The sequence below is a fragment of the Nelusetta ayraudi genome, unplaced genomic scaffold (genome assembly GCF_046127955.1).
Source record: "Nelusetta ayraudi isolate G7.1 ecotype Tasmania unplaced genomic scaffold, CSIRO-AGI_Nayr_v1 ptg000011l, whole genome shotgun sequence".
Classification (NCBI taxonomy): domain Eukaryota; kingdom Metazoa; phylum Chordata; class Actinopteri; order Tetraodontiformes; family Monacanthidae; genus Nelusetta; species Nelusetta ayraudi.
Genome location: NW_027466061.1, coordinates 11,096,419 through 11,121,573, shown reverse-complemented (window position 1 = coordinate 11,121,573; position 25,155 = coordinate 11,096,419). Strand labels below are relative to the sequence as shown.

The following is a 25,155-nucleotide window of genomic DNA, read 5'->3' as shown; positions in this document are numbered from 1 at the left end:
GAGGTATCAACAAGCTCTTTTATATGTGTGTACTGTATGTTTATTATTATTTGGAGTTATGATTCATAGTATCCACAAGGTCTGGTATAGTGATTTTGTTTTTAAATTTAAATATGCATATATAATTAAAAATATATATTTTAATTTTTTTCAAATCAGTGCATTCATGAGTTGCTCCATTAGGTTAAAGATTCATGAATCTCACTCAGTCATTTATTATTGCTGATGAGGGTCTCAAACTGCAGAATCAGAATCCTTCCCACACGGACCCAAAGTTCAGCCTGATAGGAAATAAACATGTCATATGCCTGAAACAACACTGCCAGTTGCTGTGCTCGTGGAATAGATATGTCCGTGAAGGATCTCAGTCAGCAAGGTCATCTAGATGAGAGGCGAAATGTCTTCAAAATCGCAAGAACAAGTCCAGTAGCTCCAACTCAACCCTTCCACATCTCATGGAAGTAGCGTGTAGGAACCTAGAATAGGTTTGAGAATAAGTGTAGATTGATTGATAAGGATAGAGACAGATAAATAGACAGACAAAACACACTTACTGAAAGACAGCAGTGTGGTAGAGCAGAGCAGTGAAGACAGGGAATAGAAGATAAAAGCAAGAGATAAATGTATTTGAATTTGATCATTTATTTCCCTCTGTGTTGATGTTTGGTGTTATTTGAAGGAGTCCACACAACAAAAAAGCTTTTAAAAACATTTCAAATCCCCTTTCTTCAGACAATATGATGAACGTTGTCAAGTTGTTTTTTTTTTTTTAACTGCCACATAAACATTTTAAGGGTTATTGATCTCTTTTGTAACATCTTCCAGAGTTTATCAAATTGCAAAAAAAAAATCAGAAATTATCACTGGCCACAACAGGCAGTCTCAATGTTGGTTTGGGCGTACTACTACTACTACTACTACTACTACTACTACTACTAATAATAATAATAATAATAATAATAATAATAATAATAATAATAAATGACAACCAGATATTAAATACAATATTTATTCGTTTCAGGAACAGATCTAATTGATTTAATCGATAATAAATGAATGATTTATATTTCCAGCCTGGTGTGCCAAACAATTATTATAGTAGTATTATAGTATAGTATTATAGTATTTAGCTCCGTCAGATTATTGATATCAACGTAGTGTGGTACTGCAATCCAACTGCAGCACACAAAAGAAGCACCAGAGGGAGACAGAGGAAAAGAGGAAATCATACCGTCAGGCGCTCTGTTTGGGGTCCATTGAAATGGAATATATGCGAAAAAGGTTGGGGGGGGAAAGTAACATGCGGGAAATTTCTATTATGTTTTACAAATCCAACAAAATGTTCCTGTCGTTAAAATGTTGATCATCATGCAAATGTATTCAACCGCCTAATTTCTTACCCGCGAGACGTTAACTTTTACGCTGGTTATGAAGGCGGCTTAAAGTAGGATTCTCAAACGCCTCCTACGTACCATATCACCCTTGCGCAGCGTATCCACTCCACTACCCACGATGCAGCGCGGTCGGATACAACATAGCCATCTTGTCAAGAGTGGTTGAGAGAGAGGGAGGTCCATGTAGACGCAGTAAAGAGCCCTGCTTGTTTCGAAGCGTCATATTTCCCTTTGCTTTTCTCTACCGTTGAAGATGAACTAAGGGTCGCCACCGAACAGGAACGTCAAGCCGGCGAACTAAGCGAGGACGGACTCGTTTTGGGAATGTGTCTCGTACTTCTTGTTTCGACGTAGCGGTGGTGGGGGGGAGTGTGCGGCAGCCAGTTGGCTTGACTTGCTAGCTAGCTCGCCCGCTCCGTGAGTGGAGGGCTGCAGGCCCTCCTCAGCCTAAAGTAGCTCCCGCAGCTGGACAGCACGCTCTGCGACAGCGGCCGCCTGACAACCTCTACAGCCGGGACGATAGCAGGCCAGCCGGACCGCCCGAGTCCCCCCCGGATCCGCGACCGCGACGGCCGCTCGTACCCAGAGTGCGAAAGTCGCCTTGCCGGACGAGACGAGACGAGACGAGACGGAGGGCGGCGTTGCGTTATGAGCTCATGAAACGCAACAGGAGCCCGACAGAGAAGAAGAGGGATGGCGTAGATTCGCCTTGACCACAGGTAGCTAGTGCTAAGTAAGTATAAATGACTGTGCTGTCTAGCACGATCTGAGCTTCCGGAAGGTCGTCCCTTTTCTGACGGAGGATCAACGGAGCCATACGAGGACTCGTAACTAGGCTGTCAACATGTCGAAAATGCCGGCCAAGAAGAAGAGCTGTTTCCAAATCACGAGTGTGACTCAGGCCCAGGTGGCGGCTATCGGTGCCGCGGATGATACGGAGAGTCTGGAGGACCCGGACGAGTCACGGACTGAGGATGTGTCCTCGGAAATCTATGATATGTCGCGAGCTGAGTACGACCCCGCGTGTGACAGGAGCTCCTCCGAGGAAGCCCTCAACAATGTCGGGGAGCTGGAGGCGATCGGTGTCACGGCATCGTCGCAGCACATACCTCAGTTGTCTGCGATATCAGGCAACACCGTCGGGGAGTACCGAAAGATCGGAGTGCCTGGATCAACTCAAGCGGGTCAGCAGTCACTTGGGATGGGTATAGGCCCCGGGTCACCCCACGTCAACCAGCCTGGGGCAATTCAACAACAGTCCTCTCCGGCGTCTAACGCTGCTGCAACAACCGGTGTGTCCCTAAACACGTCTCAGGCTGGTCCAGTGACCAGTCCTGCCCCCCCTGCTGCTGCGGCTGCCTCCTCCACCTCCACGGTGAGTTGCACGTCACGCTTCAGGGTCATCAAGCTAGATCATGGTATTGGAGAGCCTTTTCGAAGAGGCAGGTGGACTTGTACAGAGTTTTATGAGAAAGACTCGGAAGGTTCCGCCGTCAGCAGGACTGTAGATAACACGAGACACGCTGGCACCACGTTGGATTCCGCTGCCGACAGTGGGATCGGGCACACAGGGGGGTCCACTGTCGCCTCGTCAACCCATTCAGGTCAAGGCTTGGGCTCTGCGGCCGACTCATCTCACTTGTCGTCCCGCATAATTTCGGTGGAGACGGTCCCGCAGCAGCAACAAATCCATCAAAACTACGGCGCCCGACCGCAGAGTGTTAGCGGCCTGTCTGCACAGGGTGCTATTTCCAGCAGCAAGCTTCCGGCCATGCCACCTCAGCCGACAGTGGGAGGTTTCCAGTCCCCACCGCAGAACCTGCTGCCTGTTGGACAGAACGGCCTGCCACAATCTGTTGTTCACATGCAGAAGTCCCCAGTTATGCCTCCCTCAGTCCAGCAAATGCCACAGGCTCCCCAGCATCAGCACCAACATCAACAGCCCCCCATAGGCCATCACTTGACAAGCCAGTCGGAATACTATCAGCAACAGCAGCCCACCGCTGCCTCTGGAGGCCCCCCTGTGCCAAGCCAGGTTGGAGATGCTGCAGGTGTCTCAGGGCAGCAGGCCGGAGCAATAGGTGGCATTGGAAGTTCCCTAATGGTTGGTGTTTCCACTCTGCAGCAGCAGGCTGGAAGTCAGTACCCAGTGGCTGGGCAACCTCAACCCCATGGCCTTCACTCTTCACCGCCCAGTGTACAAAATGTGCCTGCCATTGCAGCGAGCTCCAGTGTGCCCGCCACTGTGCCCACTGCTGTGATCAGTGCCTCCAGTGCAGTCATGCCAAATGTGACGACCTCCGGTATGCCTCCAGGGCAGCAGGCCCTCAGCAAGACTTCAGTGACTTTGGGGGTGCAGGGTCTCCCATCAGCTGGATTCGGACACTTGGAAGGTGTCGCCGTCGTTGGTGGAGGGAAGCCAGAGGGCCTTGTCAACGCACAGTCTCCTGTCTTCTCTGGGAAGGAACCTGCAAAGCCGCTCATGCCAGAGAGCCTTCAGCTCACCACCCCTACGGTCAACAGTCTCTTTGGGATCCAAATACCTGTTGACGGGGATGCTGACAGGTAAACCATCTGTTAATCCTAATGAGGTGTTAAAAATGCATCACAACTGTTGTTTAGCATCAGCCAGTATCCACGTGATCAGAGTGTGTTTGTGCAGTGTTTGACCAGATTGTCTGTTTCACAATGTCGTGGGAGGTAAAAACCTAAAGAGTTTTTGTCATTTTAGCTTGAAACTATTTTGTTTTTGTTTTGTCAGTTGAGTTCAGGGTGAACGTGCATCAGAGTTTCAGGGAGAGCGGCGGAGAGAAGGAAGAGAGACGTAGCGTACAGGAAGGAAATGTATGTTTGTTGTTTCTTGTTGGGGCCTAACGAAGTCCCAGCTCTACCTACACAAACAACAGTTTGTCAGCACAGCACTTTCATGTTCGTGTGATTCTTAGAGTTCATATTTGAGTTGCGTGTGAAGGCGTTTGGTTGCATGTTGTAACTACCTCTCTCTCTCCTGTCACCGAAGCTATTGAATAACCCACATGCGTCACTTCCATTCAAAGAGTTGTGTCAGCTTTCCCCTGCTCTCAGGCCTTTTTCAGACCACCTTTAACTCATTTACACAACACACCTCAAGGAATAATAGATTTTTTTGTTGTTGTTGTTGTTTTTTCTCAATATTTGCAAGTATCCGCTCCTGGTCCCAGCAGACTTTCCTCAGGAATGAGATTACAGGGGTTTAAAGAGTTTCAACCAAAGAAGTTATTTTGACTCTAAACCGCACAACTTGAGCAACGTGAGCTTCAGATGACCAAAATCTACATGCAGAATGACTGTCGGGCAACTGTTCAAGACAGTTTCCCCTCTGTTATCAGGATAGACTGCTCATGTTTATTTGCAGGGAACACACTCAATCTGTTATTTCCTCCAGATTACCTTGACTTTACATGAGCCACTGTTTGGATTGTATCATTTTGTCTTAAAACTCCAAGATGTGTTTTTGATTTGTTGGACATGTTGCTGATCTTTCTGGGCCTCAGCGTTTGAGTGTTTTGTGCCACTTGAAGTTGATGACACACTTGAGCGGAAACGTTGGTGTCTGAAATCTCTTGGTGGTTTCTACTTGCGTTGTTGAAACAGAATGTAGACCAGACAGGATATGCAGACTGCAGAGCACTGGCACAACATTACTTCTTTTCTTTTCACGTGTGGGTGTGTGGAAAACCTCCTCACGATTGTTTAAGAATGAACTGTGCATAAGGGAAGTCTGACAGTCTGTTTCTAATGTTTTCTATTTAAACCTTGCTTTTTAAAAATATATTATTGCTAAGAAGTGGAGTTGTGTATTTTGACCGCCAAACAGCGACAGGGGCATCTGTGATGCTTAAAATCATTGAAAACTCTCTGAGGCTTTGAATTTAGAAAATAAATCTCTGAAATTGCAAAAGAAGTGACAGGTGGACAACAGCTCGTGCAGTTGTTGCAGAAGAGAGAGACAGGACAAAATTTGCATCATTCATGGCTGTAACTTGTGGAGTGACTTAACACCACCAGCTTCCTCTGCAGGTCGGTTGAGCTCTCCCTTAGGGTTAGGGTGAGAAGTTCAATCACCCAAGAGCAACCTGCTCCTCTGCATCGGGAGGAACCAGTTGAGGTGGCTCGGGCATCTGGCTAGGATTCCTCCTGGGGAGGTGGGTCAGACATGCCCAACTGGGAGGAGGCCCTGGGGCAGACCAAGGACATGCTGAAGAGATTATGTCTCCTGGCTGGTCTGGGAACGCCTTGTGGTGGCCCCGGAAGAGCTGGTGGGAATTGGCTGGGGAGAGGGCGGTCCCGGTTTCTCAGTCAAGGACACTGTCCTCAGCCCACACCAGGAGAAATAACTTTATTTTTGTGATACCTCTCTCAAGTGAAAATCAGCTATTTTGCACAAATCTGCAAAAATAATTTGGATGCAGACACTGAGCAGCAGGGATGTTTTAAAGTCAGATACTTATGCATTGCCACTCCTATATTAAACCACATTTTTCAGTTTTATTCTGTTCATTGAAGTCATGCAAAGACAGGAACCACATGTTTGTAATAATGGTCCGGAACAGCCATAAGATGTTAAGTTGGAATTTAAATCTTGGATTATATATTTAATCGTGTCCCTCTGGTGTTTATTTGGTTTGGATCTACACCTCGTGTTTCAACTGCAAATGTGCAAATTGCAAAGAGCTGCCGTAACTCCCGTCCTGGTCTAGATTAGAAGACAGCTTTAGTTCATTGTTGATCAAAACATTTGTCTCTGGCTATTGTCTCCAGTGTTTGCTGTTTGGTGTCAGCCCGGCGTGAAACATAAACTGGCACCAGAGAGTCAATAGGGTGCTGATGAACGACCGGGAGCGAGCGACTGAGCCAACCTGTCCTACCTGGTGGAAAAAGAACATACAGCATATCTATATATAGCATGTGAGAGGACTGATAGTAGCATGTTGTCTGTCATGACAGCCGAGTCCTATCAGACATTGAGCAGTAGTCTCTCCCCTGATAAGGGACCTGGCGGTCGGGTGTGTCAGCTAACTGTGCTCTCTGTCCCGTCATGTTTTATTTGACAGTACAAGCGAACCATTGGATGATCTGTTTGGGTCGTTTGCATGTGGTTTGAACACCCCTCCCCCCAATCCCACTGCCAACTGCCTCCTTTTCTTTTTCCTAGTTTAATAACCTTTTTGTTTTTGTTTTTGTTTTTGAGAGCCAATGGTGCTTTGGGGGCACGGCCTGCCGAATAGCTGACAGATGAGGCGGAACAGCTGCTCATGTCCAGATGAAGTGTTGAGTGATGTTTCTTTTTCGCAGTCATCTTCTTTCCCCCGCAGATACTTTGCCTCCAGGTTCATTTTGCCTTTTAACTGCATGTTTTTGTTTTTGTTTGTTTGTTTTGGATGACCCATCAACTCAATCCATGTACAGCATGGCTAATATCTCACAATTCTTATGGTGAAGGTCATGGTGTGAGCCCAACTCGTGCATTACATATTTGTCTATAATGTACTTTTATTTCATTGTTGTCTTTGGTCTGTTTAGCTGAAGCTTGTACATTTGTGTCAGGAGCCCCTCTGCTGTTTGTTTGGTGCCGCTTATTCCATTACTTAAACGGCTCCCGTGGCCTTGACTTGAATCTCGTCTGAGTGAGTGAATCTCGTGCACATTGGCGTCGACGCATTTGTGAAGCCACGTCGGCAGATCCTGAACTTCAGGCTCTTCAAGCTCTCCGTTGAACTACTCAACCTCTCAGTTATTTATTGTCTTGTGCAGCAAGTTAGGGTTTTTTGGTTTATTTATTTATTACATAGACCTTAGCAAACAGGTTGTTTCTGAGTTCCTGATGATGTCTGCACTACAGGCATAATGTCCATTAGCTTTTCCTGAAACCCAGTCATTGTGGGCGATGGTGTATAAGCTGTGTGTCCAGCCACGCTCCTTGTTCTTAAAAGCATGTGGACGCACCCATGGTCCGGGAAAACAAATTGACAGTTTACCAAAACCCAGGAAGCACCAGGTGGAAAGAGGAGCATTGTGTTGCTGTATTTACATTTAACACTGCCACATACACATCCAGGAATATTCAATTTGTGTCTTTGGAAATGTAATTGAATATTTTTCGAGCATTGCTATTGCGCTGTTTTGTTTGTCGATTGTAGGGTTTGAGAATATTTAAATGTCACCTGAGGCCTGTGGAAATGTTGGCTCAGATCACTTGACAGTGGTGAAGAAAACCTTGTCATGGCCTCAGTCAGCGTGATGGCTCTGTGAGGGCAGCGCTCTGACTTCAGCGGTTGGCTGCTTCTGCTTGATGTGCTGATATAAAGTAAACATTTACAACCCTTTTACAGTCAATACCTTTTGTAGTGAAAGTATTTCCACCCAACTGGAGGTGCTGACTGTGTAGGAGCAAACTTCTCCGCCCCACAGCCATCGGCAAAAATTGCCTTGCACTCAACCATGTGACTCCTCGTGTGCGCAGCCCAAGTGTTTAAATTTGCAAAGTGATGTCATTTGGTCAACAAAGGCCTCTGCAGTCACAGATATGTTTCCATTTGTGAGCAATGCGTCGCGAGAATCGCCCTTGCCACTCATGGACGCACGCGCGCCTATCTCCACGTCTTGCACAAGCTGGAAAACCACTGTCAGGCCCATTTGCTAATGTTTGCCCCTTTTCTACCTCCACCCTGTGTTTTTCCCTGCTCGTAATTAAAGCAAAGTCCTGGAGATAGAGGCTGCAGATTGAAGAAGCTGGTCTCATGCTTAGAATGTGATTCACTGGGCTTAATGTCTCCCACATGGCCTCCACAACTGGAGGTGTAAAATAACATTAGTTTACTGTCTGAGTTGGCTTCCTTCCCCCTCCCCTCCCCAACTGCTGCAAACGCATTGCGTCTGCAGCGTGTAATTAAAACCATGCCAGGGGAGGTATAGTTGGTCATCTCTCCATATTGCTTTCATGAAATGAGACCCCTGCAGGAGAGCGGGGGGTGGGGTGGGGGCGTTGCCGCTGCCCATGAGATATACTGCACTGGATGTCTGCAACTCCGAAACATGAGGCTGGTGTGAGGGGTGGGCGGATCAAGGGGCGTGGCTTTAGAGCTGGATGGGTCCGTATAAGAATATACTGTGTGTCAGAGTTAGAGGTCGGAGAGGAGCTCGCAATGAGCAACTGAGCCGGGACATTGTCCATCACAGACAGCAACCAGTCTTGGAAAGATCTGGAATTGTGTAGTGTGTGCTATATGTGAGGGAGGGGGGGCGCTCCCTCTCCTCCCTCCCCACCCTCAGCTCCCTCTCCTCCCTTCCCTCCCTCCCCCCTGTTTACTGCTGTATCCTGTTTTCAGTTCCACCTTCTATTCATTTTATATTCCTCCGCTCACTCCCTGTTTCCGCTCTGGGGCTCTCTGGTGGTATCACATGACACGGGGTGGGCATGCTCTGTCCAGAGGGCCTCCCAACCCTAGAGGTACACAGATGTTTGTCTATGTTTGTTTTGTTTTTGGAACCTTGATGGTAATTAGACTACTGAATGTGGCTTCCTGTGAAATCTGTGCAGTGGAGGAGGTTGCTCGGCTCGCTGTTGCTGGTTATTTTCAAAATTCTATTTAAAGTGTTTTTTTTCCCCAACTTTGTGTATTTTTTAATCCTCATTTTTTCATTTTCACTTTTTAAGCATTTCCACAGATTAACATTGAGCAGTGTGGGAGTTTTCCCCTACTATTTTCTACTGCAAGTGGAATTTGCATGTAACTTTGTGTTTCCAATAGAAATGGGGTTTGTTGCATCCAACACAATTTCAGTCCAGAAACGGCCACTTCCATGATATTGTCTTTAGCAATACGTCCTGTTTTTCATTCCTTATTTGCCAAAGTCACATGACCATGCTATCAGTTAATGGGGTAAATGTAGATATAGGTGGACCTATTTATTGCAACATGCTTTGGAATAAGTCATTCTGACGTGTGTCTATCAGTGAAATGTTATGAAATTTAACAGCTGCACAATCTCTCAGCTTTAAAGAGACTATAAAACCTTACAAACGCACCCCAGTGGCTGCATTTGTTTGAGCTGGGTGTGCCCAATAAAATTGCAACTGTGCGTATTTTGTGTTGGTGAAAGGATCAAGCTGTTTCCCCATGCCATGAATCCTTTCTCAGCAGTGCGCGTGTGTGTGGTTTCCTCCAACTAGTATCAGACAGAAACATGTACATTTTTTCCTCTGCTCCGCCACTGCTCAAACATCCATGTGTCACAGTCATCACCTCCAGCCCAGGTGCCCGGGGGCTCAGTGATGTTTCTGAGCCTTACCTTCTCACTCCAAAGATTTTAATGGCTCGCTTTGCACCGGGCTGCCGATAAGTGTGGCTAGGAATATCCTTGTTATCTTGTTTTTGGAAAGTGGTGCTCAGCGTACTTGAAGTGTAACCAAAGGTTTGTTCTTGTAACTTTATATCTGTTGCACAGATGGGGACAACACATCATTTTTGTTGTGTCCATCAGCATGTTGGGTTCTTGATTTAAGGTGCTACATAGATAATGAAGATAATCAAGGACGCGTCGCAATGCCACAATCGCATTGGCCGCTAAAATGCAATTTCCCTTTAACCGACCAATGGGAGAAGTGAATCACTCGTAAACTGTTGGTAAAGGTTTGGCTTTAGTTTCTCTGTCCGACTCTCCTGTGTCTGCCCCTTTCCCCCTGCAAATGTTACTGTTGCACAACTGTTGCTGAGCGTTAACTTTAAATAAAGTCCGTCTGGATATTTTGATGCCAACAACAGTGGTGGCTTGTCACAGCGGTGCATTATGTAAGAAAGCGGCTTGTGTTTCAGTTGCTTGCACCCCTCTAGTTCTTGGAAGTACCTCGGCAGTACCCTGAAAGAGGGCAGGAGCTGCAGGCCGCAGCTAACAGGTCGAACTATGTTCCTGTGGTCGCGGACGGGATAAGGTTCCTCGGTGTCCCGACGCCAACCTTTACGCATTGACGTCCAAGCTCTCAATATCCGCTGGTGGCTGGCCTGTAATCTGGCTGCTGCTCTGAGAGCTGACTGTACCCAAAAGCCGCTGAAAGAACGTCCCACGGGACCGCTGGAATTTAAATGGTTTTGACCTACTTCTTGTCCATGGCAGATGGATGGTGCACAGAACCTGAAGCAGCAGGAGCTTTCAACAGCCTCTCCCCTCCACCACTTCTCCAGCCAGTACGACCAAGAGGCTTGCTTACGCTGAATAAAAATCACTCGAGACAACAACCAAGACCGCCGTTTGTTTGCTGCACAACTGCAGCGCTGCTGTTCAGACTTACAAGTTGTGGCTTTTACACACGGAATATGTAGAACGCCCCCGCCCCCACCCCTCACCTCCGCTGCTGCCTCAGAGGTGGCGCAACGTCAACCCTTTCCCTCGTGACACCTTCACACTCGGCAGCGCGCTGGTTGGAGCAGCAGATCTGCTTTTTGCTCAGTGGAGCAGAATCGGCGTGCGTCGTGAAAACGTCTTTGCTCACTCACCTTTTGAGTTGTAACATTTGATGAAGAACTTGGAAGAGCCTTCTAACGCTGCAATATAACTCTCTGTTCTAGCGTTTCCAAATGCCGCCCTCTCTCCCTCTCTTTTCCGCTGTATTCTGTTTTTTTGTCTGAGGTCTTGTGTTCAGCCTTGCGCTCCTTCCTTCATGACCTGAGGCTTCCTGTGGTCTGCCAGTTAATAACGTTGGTCTAGTTTGTCTCGTCAACGTGTTCGAGGCGAGCCTGATATACCTGCACTGGACCTTCCCTGTTCTTCTAAAAATACAGTGCCAGAGCCGCAGGAGAACTTCTCCCCGGGTGAAGCTCGTTCAACAGTGTTGCTGTTTTTGCCGGTGCGCAGCGAAGTAGCCGTAGCAGGAGCGGATAAATGGGAGGCACTTTTTCAAGACGCGGGTGAAATCTGGCGTCTGGAGGCATTTTCTTACCTCTCATAAAGTTTGTGAAGCGGCCCTGGAGGGGGTTTAATTACTGCTGTAGCTTTCTTCTGCTTTAACTCAAACCCATTTACATTTTCGGTAAAGGTCCTGTTGATTTTAACTAGCATGAGGCACCCATTTTTCAATAGAATTGAACACGTGTCTTTCATATACCTTCAGATTGCCAGTGGTAACAAATGCTTGTTCATCTTGTCACCTGTTGCAGTGGGCCTCTAACACTCACTGGCCCCAGTGTTCATGAGTACGCCACTGGTGCAGCGGGGAAGAGTTGAGATGTGCTGCGTCGTTGTCGCGCTACCCCTCCTGCCCCCTGTCTCCCTCTCTCTCTCTCCCTGTCTCCCTATCTCTCTCTCTCTCTCTCCCTGTCTCTCTCTCCCTGTCTCCCTCTCTCTCTCTCTCTCTCTCTCTCTCTCTCTCTGTCTCTCTCTCTCTCCCTGTCTCTTTCTCTGTCTCTCTCTCTCTCCCTGTCTCCCTCTCTCTCTCTCTGTCTGTCTCTCTCTCCCTGTCTCTTTCTCTGTCTCTGTCTCTCTCCCTGTCTCCCTCTGTCTCTCTGTCTCTCTCTCTCCCTGTCTCTCTCTCTCTCTCTCTCCTTGTCTCTCTCGCTCTCCTTGTCTCCCTCTCTCTCCCTGTCTCTCTCTGTCTCTCTCTCTCTCCCTCTCTCTCTCTGTCTCTCCCTCTCTCTCTGTCTCTCTGTCTCTCTCTCTCTATCTCTCTCTCTCTCTGTCTCTGCACCCAGCATTGAGCCGGTCTTGGTTTTAAAGGGTTTGGTCAGAGCTAGACTAAGAGTTGAGTATGATTTCTATAATTTAACGGATAACGTGAACTCTTTCAGTAAGATATGGGCTGTTGGAGGGGTGTTGTGCTCTGTGGGAGAAGAGAATGGTTTGTCTTTACATGTCTGATTAGCTGAAATTGTTTTATTATTTGTAAATCCTGTAGTGGTTCAATAAAGTAGATTCCAATCTCTCTGTCTCTGTCTCGCTCTCTCTCTCCTTGTCTCCCTCTCTCTCCCTGTCTCTCTCTCTCTGTCTCTCTCTGTCTCTCCCTCTCTCTCTGTCGCTCTCTCTATCTCTCTCAGAGCTTCTAATTGTTTGGCAGAACGGGACAAACCCTTCGTCCTCAGCGGCACCCCGGTGACATCAAGCAGCAGGAACGCGCACATAGGTTGCTTGTGTCTGCTGACGGGTCACACGGTCGCTTTGGGGCAGATTTGGGCAGTGTCTGAACATGCGCAGCCTCCTGCTGTTTTTCGGCTGGGAGGGTCAAAACAGTGGAGGGGCATTTCTCTCCCCCCTCGTCGTGCGTCGCGCACGGACAACGAGGACGACTCTGACACGTTCCCCCCACAAAGACGGCCTTTCACGGATGGTATCGACGCGTTATATTTTGGACGCACAATGGGAGCCTTTGAGAGACGGGAGCTTGCTACTTGAAAATAGGGAGCGATGACTTGTTGGGCTCCAAACCTCATTCATGAGGAGTTGCGCCGTGAGCTCTGAGTCATCTGACCAAGCTGCTCCCCGCCGGCGCCCGGCGTCGCTTTATTTTGGCTGTGCAAAAAAAAGGGAGGTCTATCCGCGGAGGTGCGCTCCTGCCACACGTGTGCACGTTGTTGTTTTTTCTGCAGGTTCCTCTTGCGCAACCGCCCGCAAAGTAAAGCAAAGCGCAGTCATAGGAGGAGGCCTGTGAGAGTGTTTGGTCATGAGGTAATGTGACAAAGGGAGTTTGTGCCAGCGATTTCTAGGAAAAGACTTTTTGGCCGCTATAAAATTCACACATGCAGTAAATCAACTCCTCATTCCTGCGCGGTGTGCACGCGCCGCACCCACGCAGCTCCTCCTGCCCTGGCCAGGCGATCTTTGTCGGGTCTATGTTGTGTATGTGCACTCGAGCTCGTGTCGGTGTGTATTTACATTTGTGCAGATGAAGAAGAGAAGGAGGGAGTGAAGCATGGAAAAGATTAAACGAGTAAACTTTTTTCTTAGTGTGTGTGTGTGTGTGTGTGTGTGTGTGTGTGTGTGTGTGTGTGTGTGTGTGTGTGTGTGTGTGTGTGTGTGTGTGTGTGTGTGTGTGTGTAAAGGGGTCATTGTGGGGAGTTCCTGCCCCCCTTCCTGACTCTGACTATACCCTATATCCTTTTTCATAGAACACAATGTACTTTTTGCTCACCAGGAACACACAGAAGACATTTCATAAAAACCTCACAGAGCAAAGTGAATGATTAGATCTTTGAATTCTACATTTTTGCCAAAGTCTGAACTCTGAATGCTCTCACTAGTATAAACACATACTGTAGGTTTGGTTGTAAAAACAAAAAACAAAAAAAAAAGAAGCTAGCTAAGCACAAACTGTGGCCAAGAAGTTGTCGGTGGATGGCCTGGGGGAGGCCCTTGAAGTTTATGAGGCAGTCCGACCTTTGAACTGACTGTTTCCTTGTTGTGATGCTGGAGTTTTAAAGTTAATTCTAGTTGTTTTGTCTGTAAAAACACAGGATAGAGAAAACTGACCAAAACGCCACAAGCAGTTTTGCAGCTTCATTTCATTCTTACAGAGTTACTGTGGTGCTAAAGAAGCTGTGTGTGATGTCACACACACATTATCTCACTTTCAAACACAAACCACAAACCAACCAAAAGCAACAATGGACGTTGTCTTGTGTGCACGTTATTGCAGCGAGTGGACGTCTTCTCTTGGTATTCAACTTTGACCTTTATCATCTTGTACCCCTGTAAATTACAGTTCAGGCTAAGCCTTTAGCATGCTGTGTTGTCTTTCTGTCCGCCACCACTAGTTTATGGACAGTTTCAGGTGCAGGAAGGGGCCAGCAGCTCTGAAGGCAGCAGCATCTGTTTCATCAAGGAGCTAATGCAGATCAGGCGGTTATAAACAGAGGGTTAAATATGCCGTTTTCCGCAGGCCTGTGAAGACTTTTGTGCTCCACTGGAGTCTGCAGGCAATTATCAATCTGAAAATGGGTGTCATGTGGGCCCTTCAAATATTTTTTTCACTCACGTGGTCTGAAGTCTACACTCAGGTGTCAACGCCTTTGACAGCCTTAGTTCAAACCCTCCATATGGTTCATGTAATGGGTGTTTGCCACAGCTGGACGGGTGGTGAGGACGTTGGAGGGAGAGCAGCGTGCTGAGAGCATGTCAGCAGCGGAATCAAACCCCAGTCTGCTTTCACTGTCTCAACTGTGATTTCTTTCTCCTCTGCGTGGTTGACACAGGAACCCCTCCAAGGCTTTCTACCAGGCCTTCCAGTCTGGCAGCAGATTAAGGGACTCAAAGGCCCACAGTGATAGGTACGGTACAATACTGGATTGAGCTGGATGGGCCTGCAAGAGTGTAACAACATGTGTGCAGTGTTCAGCAGCAACAAGCTTTGCTTTCTTTTTGTTCTTTTTTTTGTTTTGCACTCTCTCTCTCCACGTGCATGGACTGAGTTTGAAAACAAAGCTTGGCAGCCAGTGCAGGATTGGCCAATTGGCTTCTTAACAAGTTCTCCGTCTCTGTCTGTAATTTTTCTCCCAGCCTTTGTGTTTTCTTTGACACTTTAACAGTTCATTTTGTTCCCTGTCACTCAAACGTTTTGATCACTGGACTGTTGTTTCCATTCGTTTTGCCATTTGTTGTTTTATGTGAGGGCTTAACGCCGAGTTCACCGGGTGCAATCGGTGGGGCCTTATGAAATCCAAATTTCCAAGTCCTCCAATGTTTTTATATAAGATTCTTCTTGATTTCACACAAGGACTTCAGAGTGCCAACTCCACAGTTTGCAAAACAGCATCTACCTCATGTAGCAGCCCTTTGGACTTGGCTATGTGTTACATGGTGAACAGTGCTTTATTTTATTTATAGATTTTGTTTTTGCAGCTTCGTCCAGCAAACTGATTTTCAGTTAAATGACTATTTAATGTGTATCAGCAAATTATATTTTTAAGACATGCGCAAAGCTAAGGAAATAACACTGCTAGTTTCTTAAAAAAATAAATTGACTGTGAAAGCGCATGCTGCCTACACCAGAAGATTTAATCAGCAGCCTGAATCTGACCTGTGAGTGGTACTAGGAAGGACAGCAGTCATGGCAGTGGCCTGGATAGCTGTTCTGAAGCTCAGCAACCTCGGCAGTCGTCGCCCTCACTCTGCCCAAACCTCAGTGAAGCCAAAGTTGGACAGGCTGTAGATACAAAAACCCATAGTGCAGGTTAGTCAATGTAAAGTCACCCCCCTTCCCTCACGAAAATTCTGTTTCTTTTAACATTGAAATCCTGTTGATCAGGATCAATCAAGAGTGATTCAGGAGATTAAAGAAAGCTTAGCTTAGCAGCTAACAGGCAGCTGGAGCTACAAGTAGAAGAAGCAACGACCCAAATGGAGAATGCAGAGAACTTGATGCCCTCTGAGATGAGTATAAATTCATGATTCAACGGTCTTCGCATTGTTATCGACATGTCGGTGATCATATTTGCTGCAGGTGCTCGTTGTGCACTGTGGATGCTGGTGCCGCTGTCCGGCCACACGCTGCACCTCTCGTCCATGTGGTGAATGCACAGCGCCGAGATTACCGAGGGCTTTCACCTCGCTGATAACCATCTCCCCACACTGGTTTCAGTCCCTTTCTGTCCAATTGATGGCGCTCGGTGTCATTTTTCAGAGCCTGAGGTGTGTCCTCTGATTGATAAATGACACCTCGGATGTTCTGACTTGTGCTGAAGCGCGTCGACGTGCGAGAAACCTGCAGGACAAGCTGGTGCCTTCACCATGTTTATGATGCCTTTTACAAGAATGGAAAGGGGAAGCTCGGAAGCTATCTGGGTGACAGGAAATGAAACTGGTTTTAGAGAAATATGTACAGCTGACACACCAGCTACTGAGGTACTTCTCACACATGTACGCACACGCAAACACAAATACACTGCAATTTTAGCACATTCGCAAACTGGACAGCCTCCATTCCGACATGTGGGCTGACTTTATGGTTGTTATTGGTAAACTAGGGTATTGGCCTTCACTATTGCTCACCTGCTTGTTAGCAGCCATTTATTGCTTTATTGATTGATTGATGGTCAAGTGTTTTTCTTCCTCTGCAGAAGGCAGTGAAAATAAGTGTTTGCACCACGGCGGTGTTATGAGGCCTGTTGTCCTGTTGATTGGTGCTGCAGACGCATCTGCCCAGAGCTGCTCACGTTCCTGGGACGCTGGAGCTTTGTTTGAGCCGGTGGCTACCAGATCTTGGTGACTGAGGTTTTTTTCTTGTCATCAGTCCTCTATGACAGTTTTTTTTCTTCTTTTTTGAAGTTTGAGTAGAACTGTTGGAGTCATCAGAAAAAAATCTATTCTTTCTAAATTCCATTTGTGAATGTAAGCACAAAGAGGAAAAAAACCTAATGCCTGGAATTCTTGCTCATCCATGCCGTCAAGCGCCAGCAGAAAACGTTTTCAGTCGGTCAACAGATGCTATTAAGTCCTGCCCCTTGGACCAATTGGCTGCCACTGGGATCAGCTGTCAGTGAAACATCTGATTGTTCCGCTGCGATCGAGGCTCAAGGGAAGTTGAGTTCCAAAGAAATGCACCTTTCCAAAAGTCTCTTGACGCCGAGGGAAAGCATTTATTCCTTGTGCTCGTCGTATCCTACGCTGTTAAAGGTCACCGACTCGCAGACGTGGGAAAACTTATATGACTTGACTGTAAGTATTTTGGGCCTCGCCAGCTGCACTGTGGAACTATGTTGGACGCATTGCGTAAGATGTGCTGTCAGAGCGAGACGCCCAGCGAAGACGTCCTCGCGGCTCGCTTGACGCGGCCTCTGGCGCCGTTCGCAGTATGTCTTCCCCTCTGTCATTTTCAGCCTCATCAATCTTCAATCGACGTTTGTCTCAAATGACACGGCGCGGCCTATAAAACTGTGGGTTGGAACATGCGGCCGTTTGTTGGCGGCCATGTCTTCATCTCCTGTGTTTCAACGCTGGCAGCGGCAAAAATTCTCACCTGCTTCTTCCTCACTGAAACATTCTTGTTCACTTCTTATCAAGTGTGACTAGTGTGTTAGTTTTTATTAACATATATATTCTTTCACTTCATTGCAAATTGGCGTCTTGATTTCTGAGAATTTAAACAAAAATCTATAGCCGCTGGTTTTTGCTTCATCACAGACGAAACTGAAAACTTCAATATCAAAGAACTTGCATGCTCCACCTTGACAAATTAACAATTCTTGAAGTGCAAAACTCTGAGTGGAAGACTTTCTCCTGAAAGTTTGACCTACTGGTGCACCTGTTGTCCCTGGGCGTTGGATCCAGCTTCACCTCTCAAGCGGGGAACTTGCATGGTCACGTCTCAGACGGAGATGGTTAAACTTGCTCACGGCGACCTGCAGCTCTCAAATGCACCTGTAACCCTGGTAACTGACTGCCACGTCTTGTGGAAATGGGTTATCGGCCCTTCCTCCTGCTCTGGACCTAAACTCTGCCACTGCGCTAATGGACTTTATATTGACATTCCTGTTTTATGGCCCGCACCATATTTAAAATTCCAAACTCTACGCGGAGCTTATAAACGCCCACCGCTTAATGTGGAAGGTGAAGTTTACAGAGGCATCGGTTGCATAATCAGTAGCAGAGCATGTCCAAACCCTCATTGGCATTCTGTTTCGTGTCAACCCACCCCACCCCCACAAACCCCCCCCCCCCCCCCAGGCCTACGGGACTTGACTTTAGCCCTACTTACTTTAGCACTTCTTGTGCGTACTGTTTGCATTGTGGCCATAGGAAACAGGCGGGAGGAGCTCCATTATGCGTTTGCCATGTTTTTCTCTTGAGAGGCAGGCTCCTGGACAAGGTCTTGGCTCCGACTTGAAATCTGGAGACTTAAGCAAGATCATGTGCAGCGCTTTCAACAGGCACGCTTGCTCTCGAGCCCCTAAAAATGCGACTCACTGATGCTGCGGTTTCCAAAAATCTCCCCCTTCAGTGCCAGTTTTTTCTTGGAAATTCTACGTGGGGCACCAGATGTTGTCCTAATATGGTTTGGACTCGATGTTACTGCTGCTTCCTTCGCTGTGAGCAGGACATTGTGTAGCCGAGAAGCCGCCCGAACCGCCGGGACGACAAAATCATCCCGGCGCTTTCAGAGCTCTGGACAATCCAGAGTCTTGGCTCCAGCCGCAGTGAGACTCTGTCTGTGACGCTGGTGCCGCACTGTTGATATTTTCCAGTCTCCATAGTTATAAGCTCATCACTGGCCTGTCACATGTCCCAGCAACAATGCACGTGGGCGTTTGTAGGCTTTCCTTTCCTTTTATTGTTTGTGTCAGCCCATCCCATTGTTTTCACAACTGGAGCGCCCCGAAGGAGCAGCTGGACAGAAACTGTCGTGATGTCAGCGAGGTGATCTGGACAAAACAATGTAAATCACAGAATCACTGTCGCTGCAGCAGAAATGTTTGTTTAGTTTCGCCAAAATTTGCAGAAAATGAAATCACGACCACTTAGTTGTTTCTTTCAGTTCACAAGATTAAATAAAAGAGTGATTTCATGATTCGTCTTTGAAATTGTGTTCAATGTGGTCAATTTTAACGACAATTTCTTACTGTAAAATGAAGGTATGAATTTCCTTTCCCGTCTTTTGGTAGCAATGTCCAGAAACACTTCCTGAACACTAACCCTCATCTCAAATTTCTCCCATCTGTCCATATGTCTTTCCAACTCTCATTAGTTAAATTAACCAACACAGATGAACCAAATCATCTTGAATCCGTCTAATTTTTGTTTTTATCGTCGATTGCTATTGTTGCTGTTGTGCACACGTGAGTCCTCCGTTTACCCTAAAAGGAGAGAGCCCACGGCTCCAACAGCTCCAACAAGTTGAGCAGCCTGGTTTGAGAGCGTCACTAAACATGGCGTCCGAGTGCCTGACTCGAACACTGGTGGTGAAGCCACGTTGCGTCTGCTGTGTTGTACAACTGCACGGCGCGGTGTTGCTCCTCCACCGTCTGGAAATTTCTTATGACTTGGCTCGAATAAAATAAAATGAAAAATTCCCGTGTCCAGTGGGGGGGGAGACAGTCGCAGAAGATGCCTCGCCCTCATGAAACACTGGGGTTTGGCCGCCGCCGCGGTGCTTTTACGACGTGCGGGTTATGCAACCTGTCTTGAAAGGGTCTCGTACGTCGGAGCACTAATGAGCGCTGTCTTGATGTCACGTGTGCGCCTGTGCAAGCCTGAGTGACCTCGTGGTCGCGGGCGTCTGCTTTTCCTCACACACATCAAAGGCGGCGCTGCGGCTCTTCAGCAGCGGCGCTAACATTCCCGCGTCAACCCCGCACGCCGATGACAATCTAGCGGGAGCTTCCCTCACCCTCGCACACATGAATCAGGCGGCGTTGAGGAGCAGAACACCATGTCCTCAGCTGGAAGCATAATAATGACAAGGGCCCATTGGCCACGCGCAGGTAGTTTCAAACCAAAAGCGGGACGATCGGTGTGAGCAGCGCCCTCTGCTGGTCTCGCCTTTCACTGGTGAGGCACTTTAGTCTCAACAGCATGTGTCTTTTTTCCATTTTTGGCGGCTATGGCCCCTGAAACAGAGAGTGACATTTTTTTGCAAGATAAAACTGATGCTAATTTATGATTTGATGTTGCTTAATGGACGTTGCATTCTCTTCTTGTTGGCCACCAGAGGGCGGACGGGGAAATTTTTCTTTTGACGTTTTCAGTGGATTGAGTAATGATGGTCTGAGGTGAGTTTCAGTTTACTTTGGCAGTTGACATGTGCAAGTTTTAGTGAAAACAGTTGACTAGTATGAGGCAGCGATGGGAACTTGTTTCCTCTGTGGCCCCTGATGTTGCTGAGGTCCAACATCTGTGAATAAATGTAACGGCAATCAACAACAAATCCAATAGTTTGTTAAAATATGTAAAATAAGTCAAATTACAGTTTTGTCAGTGGCAGGATTTTTAACCTGACGCAGTCAGTAGCTACATTTCCATTACCCCTAGAACTGCGCAAAACTTAAAAATCGCAATGAAAAACTGGTCATGGAAATACCTCACGCTCTCATGAGGTGGTTTTCAGACGTATCGATATCGAGGTATATTGCGAAAGTGTCATGGAAACACTTTTTTCGCATTTACGCGTTGCCAGTACGGGGGTCACGTGACCAATTCACTTCAAGTGAAAATGGCACGTTATGTTTGGACGGAGGTGGATTGTTTTTTACAAGTTATCAAAGAGAAAAATATAACAACCCTTCTTGAGAACAAACAAATGCAAACAAACAAAAGCAAACGTAAATCTCGCGGGGCAAGATTTTACGAGAATTGCGGCGTGTGTGCTTCACACCATTCAATGGAAACACTGCAAATCGCAATTGTAGTGTCTTGAAATTTTTAGAAATAACACTTTTATTTTGTGAAAAACTTTAATGGAAACGCAGCTTGTGTCGATCACAGTCTGGAGATCATCTTACAGTTTTTTCCTGAGAGTCCCAGGAGGTCCTTGAAAAATGTTTTTTTTCGTTGAAGAGGGGGGGCAGCACGCTATTGCGCTACGCTAACTCGGCAAAGTTACGTGCCAACAAAGTTTCGTTTGGGGGCGGGGGGTTATGACTGGCTTCACGCGGGCTGGACAGAGACACGCAGCGGGCCGTGGTTTTCCCATGTCTGGTCTATACTAAACCATACTGCCAGTCTAGTCAACACGTAACTTTTAATTTTATATTTGTCGGCAGAAGTCTTTTAGGAAAGGTTGGAGTCCCAATGTCTTCCTGAGGATGTCTGAGCAGCAGGTCACCGCTGTTATCATGAGTTCAGGTGGCAAAGAAATCTAGCAGCTGGCCCGCTTAGCAAAACAATTAACACTTTTCCCAGTCATTCAAGTGTAAAGACTTCTATCTCAAACCAGTCACAGTGAACTCTACTGATCCAAGTTGTGGAAGAGGGCCCAGTGGGCGGGGCCGGATGGGGTTGGCCCGCCTCCTGTCAGCGGCTCTGGCTGCAGCTGCCGGCTCGTGTTTCACAGCTCTAAATGCGGCCGCATGTAGCGGAGCTGGCCCTTGTCCGCTGCGCTGCGTCGCTGATGCTGCTTTAGGTCTCCGCCGCTGGTGCCGATGCAGCCGCAGCGCCATGCCGTGCACCTTCTCCTTTAAACCGCCGTCATGCTGCTGTTGCAGTCCCGGAGCAGCGGCCAGGTATGAGCCTGCCTGCAGGCCGCTGCTCTCCGTCCGGACTCGCTGCAGGTAACAGGGAGGAGGCTGCAGAAACTTTTAGATGGGATTTGCAAGGCAGTCAATGGGAAATAATGTAGTCTTCCGCTTACGCAGTTAGTTTTTTGTTTGGTTTATTTTAACTTTATTTTAAATCTATTTCATATAATTTTTCACAACTTTTGTGGACTGCAAATCCCAGAACGCGCCGTCTCTCGTTTTGCTGTTGTTGCGTGGTTGCATACAAAGCGCAGGACTTGCAGAGCAGCAGGACTGACTTTGGTGGATTCAATCGACTTTATAAGAAATTACGGATCCTGGTGTCTTCGCATGAGAGACCTTGAACCTGTATAAATTCCTCAGGTGTTTACAGGATGATTGACAAGCTGCCGTGCAGCCTGCTGCACAGTGACCTGACCTATTTTGGAGCTCTAATGTACACGATATGACCCACAGTGGTGACAGGGTTTATTTGCACGTGTGCCCCAGATTCCTGCGGTGGGCTCATGGCAGCTGGGTTGATTAATTAAGAAATGCTATCTTGTCCGTTTTTTTTTTCCTTCCCTTTTCTGTATTTAAGGTGGTGCTTTCTTCTGGCTGTAGAGTTTGTGTGATTTGTTGAACTCCCTGGAAGGAGTGTGTTAAAGCTTTACAAAAGAAGTACAGGTCTATTTTTAAAGGGACTAATGTGTCTTTTTTTCCTCACAGGGCCTCAGGAACCAACATTGCTGCCATCGATAATAAAATTGAACAGGCCATGGTGAGTAATTATCTCACATCTTGCAGAGTTCTAAAAGGGTTTCAACTCGGTGTGAAGTTGCGTTGCTAAGTTGAATACTGCATTTAGAGAGTGGCGCCGCTTCCACATATTTTCATTGTTTTGTGCCTGTCTTGTATGTCCTTACTTTTAACAGCAAGCTATCTCACATTTTACTCTTTCACATTGGATGGATGTGTAGTTTTCATCCAAAAACCTAAAACTATGGCCTACCTATGTAACTGCCATATAATAGACTTCCACTAGATTACTCCCACCTGCTTCAATTGCTGCCTTGATGGACATTTCAGGTCTTGTAAAGTTTGATAAAGGTGGTCCCAGAGGGCGGAGCCAGCACTTAGCTGGGGGTGCGGTTAGTACATTGTGTCACGTCCCGAAGGGCAGATTTCTTAGCTTAACTTAACTTTCTGAAAAGTGAAGCAAGCCAAAGGTCAAGGATGGACTTGTTGGAGTTTGCTGACAAACTTTAGATGCATGTCATTGTTGGAAACATTGATAAAGCACATTTCATAAGCGTCTTTCAGCTTTGCTTTATTGTAAACCTTAACACACTGATTCTGTGAATTTCCGGTCCCCCGCAGGACCTGGTGAAAAGCCATCTGATGTATGCAGTGCGCGAAGAGGTGGAGGTCCTGAAGGAGCAGATCAAGGAGCTGTACGAGAGGAACTCTGTGCTGGAGAGGGAAAACGCCGTGCTGAAGTCGCTGGCCAACAGCGAGCAACTGTCCCAGCTGCCCTCCCAGCCGGCCACGGCGTCCAGCAGCACGCCTCCCCAGCAAGGACTCAGCCAGCCGCAGCAGCAGCAGCAGCAGCAGCAGCAGCAGCAGCAGCAGCAGCAGCAGCACACGTTTCAGGCCCCGCCTCAGCAACAGCAGCAACAGCAGCAGCAGCAGCAGCAGCAGTCACACCACCCCAGCCCCCAGCAGCAGCAGCAGCAGCAGCAGCAGCAGCAGCAGCAGCTCCAGACTCCGCTCGACCCCGGCCAGCAGCAACCCCAACCCAATGTCACCTCCGCTTGAAGAGCGTCTGCCCTGCGCTCGCTGCACGGCAGAAATCTAAGAAAGACAAAACGGACAAAACAAAACAAAAGTGCATCCTCTCTAACAAGTTATTACAAATTAGTGTATGTGAAATTAAAAAAAAGAAGAAGAAAAAAAAATCCAAGAAACTCTGTCTTCTTAGCCACCAGCTTGACCACAAAGTACAGTGCTCTTGTGTGTGCGCGTGCGTGCGTGCGTGCGTGCGTGTCCGAGTGACTGTGAAAATGTGTGTGCATCTGTACTGTGGGCCTTTTCCAGTGTTAATGCAATCATGGTGATGGAACGAGAGAAAGAGAGATAGTGTATGTATGTGAGGTGGGCGGAGCCAGAGCGACGGGGACCGCCAGAGCTGGGCCGGGCCGGGCCGGAGGACCAGGACCCCGGGCCTGCGACCTGAAGGACCCTGAGGATGGCGGGTGTGGTTCGGCAGAAGGGTGACATCACCTCGCAAAACGGGACGAATGGGAGCGACTATCAAACAGAGTGATTATTTTTTTAAAGAGAGAGTTGACTGGGTAAAAGGATGGGGTTGTTTTGTTGTTGTTTTTTTTTTTTTTTAAAGCCTTGCTGTTTCATATTGTGAAGTTGAGACCTGGGAGAAAGTGGTCTTTGGAGCGCCACACCGCTGCCGTTTCATTCTAGTCTGACCCTCGCATCCGTCTTCTTGAGTTTCACTGTTTAATGTTTATTTATTACAGGGCTGCTATTTTCACAAATGAACAACTTTTCCCCAAGAGATGAAAACAAAATGATGAAAACAAGCCCATCTGACCGAAGCCCAATGCTTTATTTCCCGCCTTTCATTCAGCCAATCAGACAGAAACTTTCCAGCTTTGGAAAAAAACAAAACAAAACAAAAAGAATCTGTGAATATGAATTGAAATTCTGACCTAAAATGCTTGAACACTAAGTCTCACTCCCCTCTGCCAGCTCCAGTCCAGAACCAACATGAATGTGCGTTTGTGCAGTATTAAGAGCTGTGATAGGTGGACGCTCGCCCGTCGACAACCAATCAGATTGTGAGACTGCGGAGGGCGTTCCCTGAAGATGTAATATTTCTAGAGCTCCCTGCAGTGAATTATAGTGGCCACGCCCCCCTCCAACATTTCCCCCAGATGGCACGATGGGAGGGGGGGAGCTGTGAAAACATCCAACCTACTTTGTAACCAAAGATGCAAAAAGCTGTGTAAGGAAAAAAAAAAAAAAAATCTGTTATTTTTTAAAATGCACTCATTTATTCTCCTTGTTTTGTTACTTGCTCCTTCTCACACAACACACACACACACACACACACACACACAAATTTGTTGCTGTTCAGCATGTTTCTGCATGATCTGTAATCTTCAAACCACTTTCTTACCTCATTTTTATTCAGCACTTGTATTGTAAGATAGTCTGTGAACAGTGTAAATGAGAGCGGGGGCGGGACAAGAAAAGCCGAGTCAGCAGAGAAATCAACCTAGTGTTGCAGACACTAGTCACAGAAAAAAAAAAATGAAGTGAGCCATGTTTTTTTTTTTTTGTTCATTTAAATGGTGTTTGAATTTCATATGCCAATAGTTTTGTTACATTGCAAATTTTAATGTATTTAAATAAAAGCAATATTCAGATTCCAAAAATGATGTCCGCGTCTTTTGATGGTGGGAATAGATGGAAAAGGAATTTATGTTTCCTCGGGTGTTAAATCCATTCTGGACTTTTCTCCTCGAACACATCTCGGTCCCTTCTTCCATCTCCCAGCGCAGTGGCAC

At 47.1% G+C, this 25,155-nt stretch overlaps 1 protein-coding gene across 2 annotated transcripts; it reads left to right on the top strand.

The window, feature by feature from the left end:
* The first annotated feature begins 1,525 nt into the window (after positions 1 to 1,525).
* LOC142884864 (TSC22 domain family protein 2-like) lies at positions 1,526 to 25,023 on the top strand. 2 transcript variants are annotated; one of them, XM_076020817.1, is made up of 4 exons: positions 1,526 to 3,959; positions 14,612 to 14,686; positions 22,295 to 22,346; positions 22,946 to 25,023. In XM_076020817.1, exons 1-4 carry the CDS (start codon positions 2,239 to 2,241, stop codon positions 23,381 to 23,383), a joined length of 2,286 nt encoding a protein of 761 aa, XP_075876932.1. In that variant the 5' UTR covers positions 1,526 to 2,238; the 3' UTR covers positions 23,384 to 25,023. The 2 variants fall into 2 exon arrangements, with proteins under 2 accessions (XP_075876932.1, XP_075876933.1); XM_076020818.1 differs by lacking the exon at positions 14,612 to 14,686 and having other exon boundaries at positions 1,527 to 3,959.
* The last annotated feature ends 132 nt before the right edge of the window (positions 25,024 to 25,155 follow it).

Coding starts and splice junctions, on each gene's coding strand:
- LOC142884864 (XM_076020817.1), top strand. CDS start 2,239: ATGTCGAAAATGCCGGCCAAGAAGAAGAGCTGTTTCCAAATCACGAGT. Junction 3,960..14,611: donor GTTGACGGGGATGCTGACAG/GTAAACCATCTG, acceptor TGGTTGACACAG/GAACCCCTCCAAGGCTTTCT. Junction 14,687..22,294: donor TCAAAGGCCCACAGTGATAG/GTACGGTACAAT, acceptor TTTTCCTCACAG/GGCCTCAGGAACCAACATTG.